At 48.0% G+C, this 14713-nt stretch overlaps 1 protein-coding gene across 5 annotated transcripts in view; it reads left to right on the forward strand.

Annotated features, from left to right (window-relative positions):
- The window catches only part of ARHGAP36 (Rho GTPase activating protein 36), a 78530-nt gene that overhangs the window by 10569 nt on the left and 53248 nt on the right, over positions 1–14713 (forward strand). For all 5 annotated transcript variants that reach the window (XM_073360668.1, XM_073360670.1, XM_073360669.1 and 2 more), the window contains exon 2: positions 12151–12307. In XM_073360668.1, coding sequence (XP_073216769.1) covers positions 12172–12307 — 136 coding nt within the window. In that variant the 5' untranslated portion in view covers positions 12151–12171. The remainder of the gene's footprint in view (positions 1–12150; positions 12308–14713) is intronic.

The following is a 14713-nucleotide window of genomic DNA, read 5'->3' on the forward strand; positions in this document are numbered from 1 at the left end:
GGCCCTTCAAGACCAAATATTCTCTGTCAAGCTCTCAACATACCCAGGCTAGAATTGTTCTCGTTGATACATTTTTACTCTGACTTTTATAATAAATATAAGCAGGGGAATGGGGATTGCAAACATTTTTGACTTCCAGTAAGGGGTTGCCAACCTGGAAAGGTTGAGAAACACTGCTCTAACTTAACCACAGGACTCTGGCATGTGCTGTGCAGGAGGTCAGACTAGCTGATTATAATGTCCCCCGTGGCCTTAAAATCCATGACTCTGTGCCCTGGTCTACACTGCAGGGCGGGGGGGTGGGTGGGTTGGTCAGTCTAAGTTACGCAACTTTTTATTATAATTATATTATTATAATTATTCATGTAGCTGAAGTTGACGTATTTAGATTGACTTACCTTGGCGTCTTCACTGCGGTGAGTCGACTGCTGCCGCTCCCCCGTCGACTCCGCCTGCGCCTCTCGCGGTACCGGAGTACAGGAGTCGACAGGAGAGCGCTCGGGGGTTGATTTATCGTGTCTAGACTAGACGTGATAACTCAACCCCCACTAGATTGATCTCTGCCCACCGATCCAGCGGTTAGTGTAGACATACCCTTAGAAAATCGGGCTCTACAGAGGCACCAGAGTCTGGCCATGCACAACCCACTGCTGGATTAGGACCACATCTAGTATCATCTTTCATATTCTTTCCATCCAAGTCTTTTGCGTGCAATTTTAGAGTCAGCCGAGAATGGCCCGATGTTACTACATGAATATTTGTCTTGAAAAAGCCTCATCTTAGTCACATGGCACTTATGCTCTTTCTCGTGTCTTTAGACTATACCAAATATTCCAGTGAATGGGGATGATCGGTTTCACACCTGTAAATAGCTCCTCCCTCAGTAGTTATTTCTGCACGCTCAGTCGGCTGGCTGTGAACATGACTCCACCCCTCAGTACTCAGACCCACACACTCAGCAGACAGCATCTGAATACATTCTCTGGGATCACTTCAGCCATTGCAACCCTGACTCAGGATGGAACAGTTCAGCTTTCTTGACATATGGAAGTTCAGTGGTTTGGAAGACATGCTGGCTGCAAACACAGCACGAGCTATTTGCTTATCTACGTCGGTTTTGAATCCGTCACAGTAAGGCTGTTAATGATGCCGGCGGGATTAGTGCTGCAGAGTCATTAATACTGCTAGCGCTGCTGTTCTTGGAGTTAGCTCCAGCGGTAGCTGCAGGAGCAGACGTGCAGCGTGCTGATTCAGCAGACCTCCATGTGATGCATAAAGAAAGACCACAGGCTTGGTTTGGTGGCGAAGGTGCTCAGCCAGGTTTATTGTCAGCAAAGCATGTTACTAGCGCCCTGTCCAATAGGTCACAGGGACACGAACACATGTATGCCCATGACAAGGTAAAGGCTCCATCAACATAACAGGTTGCTATCCCCTCAGCGAATCCAAAGATATCCCTCCTAGGACTTCCCCTTTTGTACGTTGATACAAGCAGGTTACGTGTTGTGCCCCTGATGGTGGTAGTTACCACCCCTCTCCTTGTACCCACTAGTTCAGGAGTTTTCAACCTATTTCTTTCTGAGGCCCACCCCCCCAACATGCTATAAAAATTCCATGGTCCACCTGTACCATAATAACTGGTTTTCTGCATATAAAAACCAGAGCCGGCATTATGGGGTAGGCAAGCAGGGCAATTTCCTGGGCCCCCATGAAGCTACATTGCTCAGGGTTTGGCTTCAGCCCCGGGAGCCGGGCTCAGGGCCCTGAATTTCAGCCACATGCAGTGCGGCTTTGGCTTTCTACACTGAGCCCCCACGAGTTTAATGCTGGCCTGCTTGGCGGCCTGCCCAGGGGCCCCGGATCCCTGGTTGAGAACCACTGCACTAGTTCAAACAAAACATCCTCATCCCTTATCCTGTCATTCTATCCCTCTCTTATGAGGGATCGGTGTGTTCCTGTACAATTTCCTGGGAATTTGTTTATGTAATTACTTGAGAGATCCGTGTGTCTTTGTACCATCCTTTCTGGTCAGGAATGTACGTACTTGGTTAGCCAATACTTGGTGTGTTACTATTCTGCCAAGGCCAGGCCTCCTTTGGTTTGCAGCCTTTGGTTCACTCTGTTAGTTATGTCTAGGGCTCCAGCAAGGCCTACATCCTGGACTTGTCTTTTTTGGCCCAGATAAGCTTTAAGTGTGAAATTGCTTAGTAGAGGAAACCTCTGTGTAAAATAGAAAATTCTACTAACAATTAAGAAACAAATTAAAGTGATTTAAGACTATAAAAAGGGAAGAAAGCAAAGGAATAACTTAAATAATCCATGTATTTAAATAATATCTATTTAAATGAAGAAAAATCTTGATTTAATAAAATTTATTATTTTAAATTTAAAAGCAAAACCAGGATTTGGATGCACCCTGATGGGAAAGTATTAAGATTGCACATCTCTAGGATGAGCCATTTCCTTCTCTACCCCACTATGTAGGAGGCATGTTGAGGGAGGGAGGAAGGAAGGGGAATGACTGGAGTGCAAGTCACTCAGGCAGATGCAAGCTGTTTCCCAGCCTATAGGAGGCTATTGCAAGCTGTCTTAAGTTAGAAGAGTGGTTCTCAACTTTTCCAGACTACTGTACCCCTTTCAGGAGTCTGATTTGTCTTGTGTGCCCCAAGTTTTACCTCACTTAAAAACCACTTGCTTACAAAACCAGACATAAAACTACAAAAGTGTTACAGCACACTGTTACTGAAAAACTGCTCACTTTCTCATTTTTACCATATCATTTTTACCCTATAAATCAATAGGAATATAAATAATGTACTTACATTTCAGTGTATAGTGCAGGGGTGGGCAAACTACAGCCTGCGGGCCAGATCCGGCCTACAAGCCATTTTAAGATGATCCAAGAGCCGCACCACGTGGCTCAGCCCCGCTCCGGTTGGGGCACTGGGTCGGGGCTGTACCAACAGCTCAGCCCCACTCTGGCCGGGGCACTGGGTCAGGGGCCACACCTGGTGGGGGAGGGATAGCTCAGAGCATTGGCCTGCTAAACCCAGGGTTGTGAGTTCAATCCTTGAGGGGGCCATTTAGGGATCCAGGGCAAAAATTGGGGATTGGTCCTGCTTTGAGCAGGGGGTTGGACTAGATGATCTCCTGAGGTCCCTTCCAACCCTGATATTCTATGATTCTATGTGGCTCCTTGAAGCAGCACCACATGGCTCCTGGAAGCCATGGCATGGCCCCGCTCCGGCTCCCACGCGCTCCAATGCCCCCTAGAATAGCATAGAATCATAGAATATCAGGGTTGGAAGGGACTTCAGGAGGTCATTTAGTCCAACCCCCTGTTCAAAGCAGGACCAATCCCCAACTAAATCATCCCAGCCAGGGCTTTGTCAAGCCTGACCTTAAAAACCTCTAAGGAAGGAGATTCCACCACCCCCTTAGGTAACGCATTCCAGTGCTTCACCACCCTCCTAGTGAAAAAGTTTTTACTAATATCCAACCTAAACTTCCCCCACTGCAACTTGAAACCATTACTCCTTGTTCTTTCATCTGGTACCACTGAGAACAGTCTAGATCCATTCTCTTTTGAACCCCCTTTCAGGTAGCTGAAAGCAGCTATCAAATACCCCCTCATTCTTCTCTTTCTCAGACTAAACAATCCCAGTTCCTTCAGCCTCTCCTCATAAGTCATGTGTTCCCTAATCATTTTTGTTGCCCTCCACTGGATGCTTTCCGATTTTTTCACATCCTTCTTGTAGTGTGGGGTCCAAAACTGGACACAGTACTCCAGATGAGGCCTCACCAATGCCCAATAGAGGGGAACGTTCCTCGATCTGCTGGCAATGCCCCTACTTATACAGCCCAAAATGCCATTGGCCTTCCATCAGCAGGTGAGAGCAGGCTGGTGTGTCTCCTTCTCCACCCTCTGCCCACTATTCACCTCCAATACTTCTGCCACCTCCTCCCATTGCTGTCCCTAGGCTATGTCTACACTACGAAATTAGGTCGAATTTATAGAAGTCGGTTTTGTAGAAAGCGTTTTTATACAGTCGATTGTGTGTGTCCCCACACAATTGCTCTAAGTGCATTTAGTTGGCGGAGTGCGTCCACAGTACCGAGGCAACTTCCAGAGTGTTGCACTGTAGGTAGCTATTCCACAGTTCCTGCAGTCTCCGCCACCCATTTGAATTCTGGGTAGAAATCCCAGTGCCTGATGGGGCAAAAACATTGTTGCGGGTGGTTCTGGGTACATATCGTCAGGCGCCCCCTTCCCTCCCTCCCTCTGTGAAAGCAACGGCAGACAATCGCTTTGTGCCTTTTTTCCTGGGTTACCCGTGCAGACACCATACCACGGCAAGTATGGAGCCCGCTCAGGTCACCGTCACCGTATGTCTCCTGGGTGCTGGCAGACACGGTACTGCATTGCTACACAGCAGCAGCTCATTGCCTTTTGGCAGCAGACAGTGCAGTATGACTGGTAGCCATCGTCGCCGTACTCCAGGGTGCTCTTTTAGTCGACCTCGGTGAGGTTGGTCAGGGGCGCCTGGGCAAACGTGGGAGTGACTCAGCCAGGTCATTTCCCTTTTAAGTTTCATCTCATGGTGATTCAGTCCTGCCGGCAGTCCTACTTCACCATCTTCTAATGAACACCCAGGAGATGACGATGGCCAGCAGTCGTACTGCACCGTCTGCTGCCAGCAAGATGTATAAAGATAGATGAAGTGGATCAAAACAAGAAATAGACCAGATTTGTTTTGTATTCATTTCCCCCTCCCTTCCTCCCTCCCACCGTGAAATCAATGGCCTGCTAAACTCAGGGTTTTGAGTTCTATCCTTGAGGGGGCCATTCTGTTTCGGCCATTCTGTTTCTCCTTGATGCAGAGCCACCCCCTTTGTTGATTTTAATTCCCTGTAAGCCAACCCTGTAAGCCATGTTGTCAGTTGCCCCTCCCTCCATCAGAGCAACGGCAGACAATCTTTTTGAGCCTTTTTGCAGTGCAGTTGCCCTAGCACTGGGAACATGGAGCCCGCTCAGATCACCGTGGCAATTATGAGCACTAAAAACACCACACGTGTTATCCAGCAGGATATGCAGAACCATAACCTGCAAGAAAAGTGAAACCAGGCAAGGAGGTGATGGCAGTGCAGTGACGAGAGTGATGAGGACATGGACACAGACTTCTCACAAAGCACGATCCCCGGCAATTTGGCCATCATGGTGTCAATTGGGCAGGTTCATGGCGTGGAACGATTCTGGGCCCGGGAAATAAGCACAGACTGGTGGGACTGCATAGTGTTGCAGGTCTGGGACGATTCCCAGTGGCTGCGAAACTTTCGCATGCGTAAGGGTACTTTCATGGAACTTTGTGACTTGCTTTCCCCTGCCCTGAAGTGCAAGAATACCAAGATGAGAGCAGCCCTCAGAGTTCACAAGTGAGTGGCGATAGCCCTGTGGAAGCTTGCAATGCCAGACAGCTACCGGTCAGTTGGGAATCAATTTGGAGTGGGCAAAGCTACTGTGGAGGCTGCTGTGATCCAAGTAGCCAACGCTATCACTGACCTGTTGCTATCAAGGGTAGTGACTCTGGGAAATGTGCAGGTCATAGTGGATGGCTTTGCTGCAATGGGATTCCCTAACTGTGGTGGGGTGATAGACGGAATCCATATCCCCGTCTTGGCTCCAGAGCACCAAGGCAGCGAGTACATAAACCGCAAGGGGTACTTTTCAATGGTGCTGCAAGCACTGGTGGATCACAAGGGACGTTTCACCAACATCAACATGGGATGGCTGGGAAAGGTACATGACGCTCGCATCTTCAGGAACTCTGGTCTGTTTCAACAGCTGCAGTAAGGGACTTACTTTCCAGACCAGAAAATAACCGTTGGGGATGTTGAAACGCCTATAGTTATCCTTGGGGACCCAGCCTACCCCTTAACAGCATGGCTCATGAAGCCATACACAGGCAGCCTGGACAGTAGTCAGGAGCTGTTCAACTACAGGCTGAACAAGTGCAGAATGATGGTAGAATGTGCATTTGGGCATTTAAAAGCACGCTGGCGCAGTTTACTGACTCGGTTAGACCTCAGAGAAACCAATATTCCCATTGTTATTACTGCTTGCTGTGCGCTCCACAATATCTGTGAGAGTAAGGGGGAGACGTTTATGGTGGGGTGGGAGGTTGAGGCAAATCGCCTGGCTGCTGATTATCCACAGCCAGACACCAGGGCAGTTAGAAGAGTACAGTGTGGTGCAGTGCGCATCAGAGAAGCTTTAAAAACCAGTTTCATGGCTGAGCAGGCTATGGTGTGAAAGTTCTGTTTGTTTCTCCTTGATGGAAAGCCCCCCCGGCCCCGGTTTCACTCTACTTTCCTAAAAAGAAAAGGAGGACTTGTGGCACCTTAGAGACTAGCCAATTTATTTGAGCATAAGCTTTCGTGAGCTACAGCTCACTTCATCGGATGCATACTGTGGAAAGTATAGAAGATCTTTTTATACACACAAAGCATGAAAAAATGGGTGTTTACCACTGCAAAAGGTTTTCTCTTCCCCTACCCCACTCTCCTGCTGAAGTGAGCTGTAGCTCACGAAAGCTTATGCTCAAATAAATTGGTTAGTCTCTAAGATGCCACAAGTACTCCTTTTCTTTTGGCGAATACAGACTAACACAGCTGTTACTCTGAAATCTACTTTCCTGTAAGCTAAGCACCCTCCCCTCACCTCTTTGATCTCTGCTTGCAGAGGCAATAAAGTCATTGTTGCTTCACATTCATGCATTCTTTATTTATTTATCACACAAATAGGGGGATAACTGCCAAGGTAGCCTGGGAGGGGTGGTGGAGGAGGGAAGCACTGGGTGGGGTGGTGAAGGAGGGAAGGACAAAGCCACATAGCACTTTAAAACTTATTGAATGCCAGCCTTCAGTTGCTAGGGCAATCCTCTGGGGTCGAGTGGCTGCGTGGCTGGAGGCCTCCCCACCACGTTGTTGGCCGTCTGGGAGTGGAGGCTATGGAACTTGGGGAGTAGGGCAGTTGGTTACACAGGGACTGTAGCGACGGTCTGTGCTCCTGTTGCCTTTCCTGCAGCTCAGCCATACTCTGGAGCATATGAGTTTGATCCTCCAGCAGCCTGAGCATTGACTCCTGCCTACTTTCAGCAAGCTGACGCCACCTACCATCTTCAGCCCGCCACCTCTCCTCGCGGTCATATTGTGTTTTCCTGCACTCAGAGATTGTCAGCCTCCAGTTATTTTGCTGTGCTCTGTCAGTGTGGGAGGACAGCATGAGGTCAGAGAACATTTCAACGCGAGTGTGTTTTTTTCGTCTTCTAATCTTCACTAGCCTCTGGGAAGGAGAAACATATGCAGCTGGTGGAGGGGAAAAAAAGGGAGAGTGGTAGTTGAAAAGACACATTTTATAGAACAATAGGTATGCTTTTTCAGGGTAAACCTTGCTGTTAACATTACATAGCACATGTGCTTTCATTACAAGGTTGCATTTTGCCTCTTATTGAGGGTATGCCGGTTTGGTGTGAGAGATCACTCATGCAGGGCCGGGCAGCAGACTTCAGCTTGCAGGCAGCCATGGTAAGCCACAGTCTTTTGGCTTCTTTAAACTTCATAACATGTGGGAATGGCTTCAAACAGCAGTGCCCTCATTTTCCAAACGAAGTAGCCATTGGGTTGGCCCTTTAAAATGGGTTGGCCATTTAAAAGGAGGGGCTGTGGTTTTTGGGTTCACGTGCAGCAGAAACCCAACTAACTCTCCCCCTGACACACACCCAATTCTCTGGGATGATGGCTTCACCCCTCGCCCCACCACGTGGCTAACAGCGGGGAAGATTTCTGTTCAGCCACAGGCAAACAGCCCAGCAGGAACAGCCACCTCTGAATGTCCGCTTACTAAAACCACCCTATTTCAACCAGGTGACCATGTATGATATCACTCTCCTGAGGGTAACACAGAGAGATAAAGAACTGATGTTGTTTGAATGCCAGCAAACACCAGGACCATACGCTGCAGTGCTTTGTTCTGCAATGATTCCTGACTATGTGCTGCTGGCCTGGCGTGGTAAAGTGTCCTACCATGGAGGACGGAATAAGGCTGCCCTCCCCAGAAACCTTTTGCAAAGGCTTTGGGAGTACATCCAGGAGAGCTTTATGGAGATGTGCCTGGAGGATTTCCGCTCCATCCCCAGACACATTAACAGACTTTTCCAGTAGCTGTACTGGCCGGGAATGCCATTAAACACGCTTGCTTTTAAACCATGTATAATACTTACAAAGGTACACTCATCAGAGGTCCCTTCTCCGCCTTCAGGGTCCGGGAGCCTGCCTTGGGTGGATTTGCGGGGTACTGGGTCCAGATCCAGGGTGATAAACAGATCCTGGCTGTTGGGGAAACCGGTTTCTCCGCTTCCTTGCTGTGAACTATCTACAACCTCCTCATTGTCTTCATTTTCCTCGCCCCCAAAACCTGCTTCCGTGTTGCCTCCCACTCCTTGGACGGAGTCAAAGCACAGGGTTGGGGTAGTGGTGGCTGCACCCCCTAGAATGGCATGCAGCTCATCATAGAAGTGGCATTTCTGGGGCTCTGAGCCGAGTGGCTGTTTGCCTCCCTGGTTTTTTGGTAGGCTTGCCTGAGCACCTTAATTTTCACGCGGCACTGCTGCAGGTCCCTGTTATAGCCTCTGTCCTTCATGCCATTGGAGATTTTTTCAAATATTTTGGCATTTTGTCTTTTCAAATGGAGTTCTGCCAGCACAGATTCGTCTCGCCATACAGCGATCAGATCCTGTACCTCCCATTTGGTCCATGCTGGAGCTCTTCAGCGATTCTGGGACTGCATGGTCTCCTGTGATGATGAGCTCTGCATGGTGACCTGTGCAGGTGAGCTCGCCTTGCTGGCCAAACAGGAAATGAGATTCAAAAGTTCGCGGGTCTTTTCCTGTATACCTGGCCAGTGGATCTGAGTTGAGAGCGCTGTCCAGAGTGGTCACAACTGAGCACTCTGGGATAGCTCCCGGAGGTCAATACCGTTGAATTGCGTCCACAGTACCCCAAATTTGACCCGGCAAAGCCAATTTCAGCGCTAATCCCCCCATCGGGGGTGGAGTAAAGAAATCGATTTTAAGCCCTTTAAGTCGAAAAAAAGGGCTTCGTAGTGTGGACTGGTGCAAGGTTAAATCGAGATAACGCTACTAAATTCGACCTAAACTCGTAGTGTAGACCAGGCCTAAGCCATTGGCTGGCCCTGCAGAACCCATTACCAGGTAAGAAGTTGCTCCGTGCTGTCTCCTGCCGTGTGCTGCTGTGTACAGTATCGCAGGCAGCAGCTCACTGGAGGCCTGCACCCTACTGTGGGTATGTAGCGGAGCTGCGTGCTGGGCCCCTCAGTCCCATTACCCATCTCCAGCTGGCACTCCTGCCTCTGCTTCTGCCACACTTCCCCAGCCATACCCCTAGCCTCTGCCCCCGACCTGCCCTCCCCCACCCCACACAGGGGGATGTGTATCTTAACTATTCATTTTCTGGATTTCAGGTGTTTACATTTGTTAACTTCATTCCCTGCACCCCAGATCCCAGCTCATATGGAGGGGCAGGGAGAGGGGCTGAGACAAGAGAAGCAGGGTCCCCCAGATCCCAGAGCACACAATGGGTGGAGGATGGCTCAGACGCCTGCAGAAGGATAGGACTCCCCCTGAGCCCAGCATGCACATGTAAGGGGCGAATTCAGGGCGTATCGGGCCCCAACTCCTATACCCCTAACTTCCTTTGCTACCTCAAATTCACCAACCCCTCCCATCTTCTCCCCTTACCCTCCCTGAGTCCACAACCCCTCTTCCCACCCTTACCACACATTCCCATTATCCACCTCCTCATAATACCCACTCCCTCACTGCAGACTGTGATCGAATGCACCCATGTATTCACACCCTACATATCATTGTAATAATCTCTAGCCAAGTGTCAGCAATGTTCATTGGCAATTACCCATCCAGTGGCCATTCTTTGGCAAGGAATGGGGCAGGAAAATATTGAGGTGTATTTTAGCAAACAGCAGCATGGAACCTCTTTAACCAGGAGATGCCATAGGAAGGAACTTTATGTAGGTTAAACCTCAGGAAAATGCATTTCAAAGGGGGACTGAACTATAAAAGTGAGGGGCAAAACACCCTTGGTATTTTCTCTCTCTCTCTTGCTCACTCTTTCACCTGAGAAGACAAAGGAAACAGCCCTTTGGGGGCAGATCCTGATTTAAGAATTTGGTCAGCTATGTTGCTGGGAACATGTGGTAAGAATTTTACTTTGAACCAAGTCTAGTTTGTTAAATTTAGTTACTAGAAAGCATTTATCTTTATTTCTTTTGTAACTGTTTCTGACTTTAATGCCCTACATTTGTACTCACTTAAAATCTGTGTTTTTGTTGTTCAATAACCTTGTTTTATTCCTTGATCAAAACTAACCCAGCATTGTGAATTGTTTGGGTAACTCCATTTAAAGTAGCAGACTGCTGTATATTTGTCCCTTACAGGGGCACTGGACCTAAAATGTCTAAACTCTCCAGGAGAGGGCTGGACAATGCTGGACACCTGTTTGGGGGGGTGGGGAATTCAGGACTGGGAGTGCATTGGGGTCACCCTGCAAGTTGTAATCCAGGCTGGTGGAAGCCAGAGTGTGACTGGTGTATTGCTGACAGGCTGCTGGGGTCCGAGTTGCTGGACCAGGGCTGTGGCTATTCACAGACACTCAGGATGTGACCTGCATGTTGTCAGGCTGTTTGTGAGTGGCCCAGGTTGGGAGCTACAGCAACAAAGCACTGTGAGGCACCCCAGGTTTCAGGGCAGGCAGTGACACAATCCCTCATTAGTCTGGATTGCACCCCTGAATGAGAGACAGACCCAAACCATTTTTCCCCTATTCCCACCTATTCTCGCATCCCGGATCACCTTCCCCATCCAGGGAGCATTTGCTTATGTAGTTTGTTTTCAAAACAGTTTTAACATTTTCTGAATATTCTGCTGTATTCAGATTACACTTCCCCAAAATAATAATTAAAAAAAACTTTGGTGGAGGCAGATTGGAGCAATATGCTTACTCTTTTACTTCAGAATTCTGCCCAAACTGAATTTGAACTTACAGTGCCAGTGCTCAGAGTCAATGAGCCGAATATAGCTCCTGTTACGTAGTAGTAGTTTTCCAGATGGTTAGACACTCTCTCTGCACATGCTCAGCATAATCTGTTAGGCATGCGAATAGGCAAATGAGCCTTCCCCCAGTATCTAAGTGGAGAAGCAAACTCTTTTAATCTGATTTCCTCAAAAGGGCTGGTGGTTGCCAGGCACTCTGGTGGGGTAATCCTTGAGCAATGGAGACCCTGGTGTGAAGATCTGAACCCTGGTTTGATCACTATCTGTGAGCAAAAAAGGTTACCAGAATCTGTCAACGTTTATTAAAAAAAGTTTTTTCCTTGGTGCTGTATTTTGGGAACCCCTTGGTTAAATGCCCCCAAATTTGAGTCACTGCTCTTACCTTGCCCCTCTGTGAGGCATCCCAAATTTCAAGACAATTTGATAACTGTACAGATTTTAGAACATTTAGAACAGAAAGCTGGTTTTGACCTTAACTACAGCAGACCTGTTTCTTTGCTATAATAAAAAATAATAATGGCAATTAATAATACAATGGCACACTGCCAAAAAGAAGACAATCCACTGCATATGCTTCTTCCTTTGAGGGAGAGGATGAGAGAACAACCAACATGTGAGAGATGAATAGTCACATGGCTTATGCACTGCTGGAAGATGCTCAATCTGGGGTATAAAAACGTATATAGAAGAGAACTGAATTGGCCCTCCTCTGCACTCAGAATCAGGAATGCACAGCTTGGCTGGACCCAGAGATCTTGGCTTGTACTGTAGTGATACATGTGCCCCAGAGGCCAGAGTTAAGGCTGGCTGCAGAACCTCAGCTGGCCTTCCACACTTCTGAGTGCTTCTCTTTGCAATCTGAAGATCATTGATGTATTTTCTGGTGTAAGTGGGGGTAGTTGGGATTGAAAGTTTTTATACAGTTGTCAGATTTTTACCACTCCTCTCCCAAGCAAAACAGTTTCGATTTTCCACCTTCCATGTTTTCTCATTTATATTTCAGGGGAATTTTACCAAAGCTTCTATGTTGGGACAGAGAGTCAGAATGCAGCCTGCGCCCCTGCATAGTCTCTCAGAGCTGGAGAGAGCCTGTCTGCAAGAAATCGCCTTTTACCAGCTGCAAAAAAGGAACATGATCAGTGGTATCAGCCTTTCTAAAGGTAAGGAGAGGAGACATGCCTTATCTAAGGACAGTGGACTACATCAGTGGTTCTCAGCCAGGTCTCTGGGGCCCAGGGTGGGGGGGCAGGAGCCGCTTGCATGGGGTCCACCAAGCAGGGCTGGCATTAGACTTACTGGGGCCCAGGGCCGAAAGCCGAAGCCCCACCGCATGGGGTTGAACCCCGGAGCCCTGCCATCCAGGGCTGAAGCTGAAGCCTGAGCAATGTAGCTTTGTGAGTCCCCCTGTGGCATGGGGCCCTGGGCAATTGTCCTACTTGCTACCCTCTAACGCCGGCCCTGGCTTTTACATGTAGAAAACCTGGTGTTGTGGCACAGCTGGGCCATGGCGTTTTTACAGCATGTTGGTGGGGCCTCAGAAAGGAAAAGATTGAGAAACCCCTGGACTACATAACTCCCGTCATTGTCATTATCTATTACTGCTGCTGTTTTTAATAATAATGATAATATATTGGCTGACATTTTGGACATCTCTGCACAATTGTTTCTTGGTTTTGAACCAAATTGTTACTGCTTTGGGTCAGAGTCATCCTCACGGCATCAGCCCTGCTAATGGGACTTTCCCTTCCTTTGGAGCATGGGAACATGACCTTGCCTGTTCACTGCCTATGATATGATCCCTTTAATCTCACGGAGATGTAAAAACTTCTGGCAGATTCTTCAAATGGGAACAAATTAATCATGTTGGATGGGACGGATTCTCTCTGCTCTGCTTTGGAGAATCCTGGAGTTCAACAGAGTCTTGGTTCCAGGAGACTGGTGCTTAGTTAAACTTATTAAAATACACAACTAGGAAATGTCACTAATATAAATTGACAGATAAATATAGCAGATCCACAGAGACAGTTTCTCTGCATCTTGGCATAAACAGGAGCTGTCAGACTAAATGAGACCAGACCAAGGCTCCACCTACTCAAGTATCCTGCCTCTGACAGTGGCCAGTGAAAGCTGCTGCAGAGCAAGGTTCAACAAACTCTATGGTGGCAGCTGTGGAATAGCCTGGTCGCTGGGAAAGTTTCTTCTTCACCTCATCAGTTATTAGAGTTTGGTCTATGCGCTGAAGCAGGAGGGCTTAAAGCCCTTCCAAAGCATTTGGTTATTTATTTAATCCTTTCTATTACAAACCTTGCTGTTCTTAGCCATTAAATATCCAGTCATGGTCAGAACCCTACTAAGATCCTGGCCTCAGTGGTATCTTGTGGCACTGAGTCCCATATGCTATTTTTGTATTGTGTGAAAAAATATTTCTTTGTATCAGTTTGGAATCTGCTGCCTTTCATTCATGGCATCCCCTCGTTCTTATGGCAGGAGAGTAGGAAGAGAAAGGACGATCTCATGGTAAGAGAGTTGAATGCTGCCTCGAAGAATTGGATTCTATCTCTGTTTATGTGATACAAGGCACACTGCCTGACCCCCAGGTCTAATGCTCATGTTTACTGACTCACTGCATCACTTTTTTTACCCATCTATAGAATGAGGATGATAATTACACACACTCTAGGTTTGCCACCTGTCCGGCTTTTACCCGGACAGTCTGGCTTTTGCCTTCAGTGTCTGGGTGCCATAATGGGTTGCCAGTTTTTGACTGGACAGTCTGGTTGAAAAGGGGACCCGGGGCCTTGTGGGAAGAGGCAGAGCAGGGGTGAGGCCTATGTGTTACCTGCACACACTAGGGCACCTCACCTTTTCCCAGTCTGTAGGGCTCTAGGAGTAACCCGGTTAATTTAGGCACCCCCACCTTTTCCCAATTTATAGGGCTCCAGGCGAAAAGCACCTACCCTTACCCAATTTATAGGGCTCAGGGCCACCCGTACCCAATTCATAGGGCTCAGGGTGTAACTAATCTGGGGGTTCAGTGGTTTGAGCATTGGCCTGCTAAACCCTGGGTTGTGAGTTCAATCCTTGAGGGGACCATTTAGGGATCTGGGGCAAAAATTGGGGATTGGTTCTGCTTTGAGCAGGGGGTTGGACTAGATGACCTCCTGAGGTCCCTTCCAACCCTGATATTCTAGGATTCTATGACTATTCTATGACTTTAAGTACCCACACTCTTTCCTAATACATAGGGCTCCGGGTGTATACTACTTCTGCAGCTTTGCAGGACCTTTTGCCAGTGAAAGAGCCTTACACAGTAATATACTACATACCCTCTATTTATTAACAATCACCAAAAACAGACTGCACATGTTACACATAGAGTGCTCACCACTCCCAATAAGACAGCTGACCTTTTCTTGATGGCCAGTCAGAATCAGGTCCATCTGGGGGACTCCAGTTTCTGCATGTGTCATTGGCAGCGTGTTGAGGTCTGGCAGCTCTGATCTTTGGGGCTGTGTCCTGGAGTTAATTCCCAAAGAACTTCCTTTAGGACCCCAGTTTATATAGTG

Source organism: Lepidochelys kempii, chromosome 9 (assembly GCF_965140265.1).
Source record: "Lepidochelys kempii isolate rLepKem1 chromosome 9, rLepKem1.hap2, whole genome shotgun sequence".
NCBI lineage: Eukaryota > Metazoa > Chordata > Testudines > Cheloniidae > Lepidochelys > Lepidochelys kempii.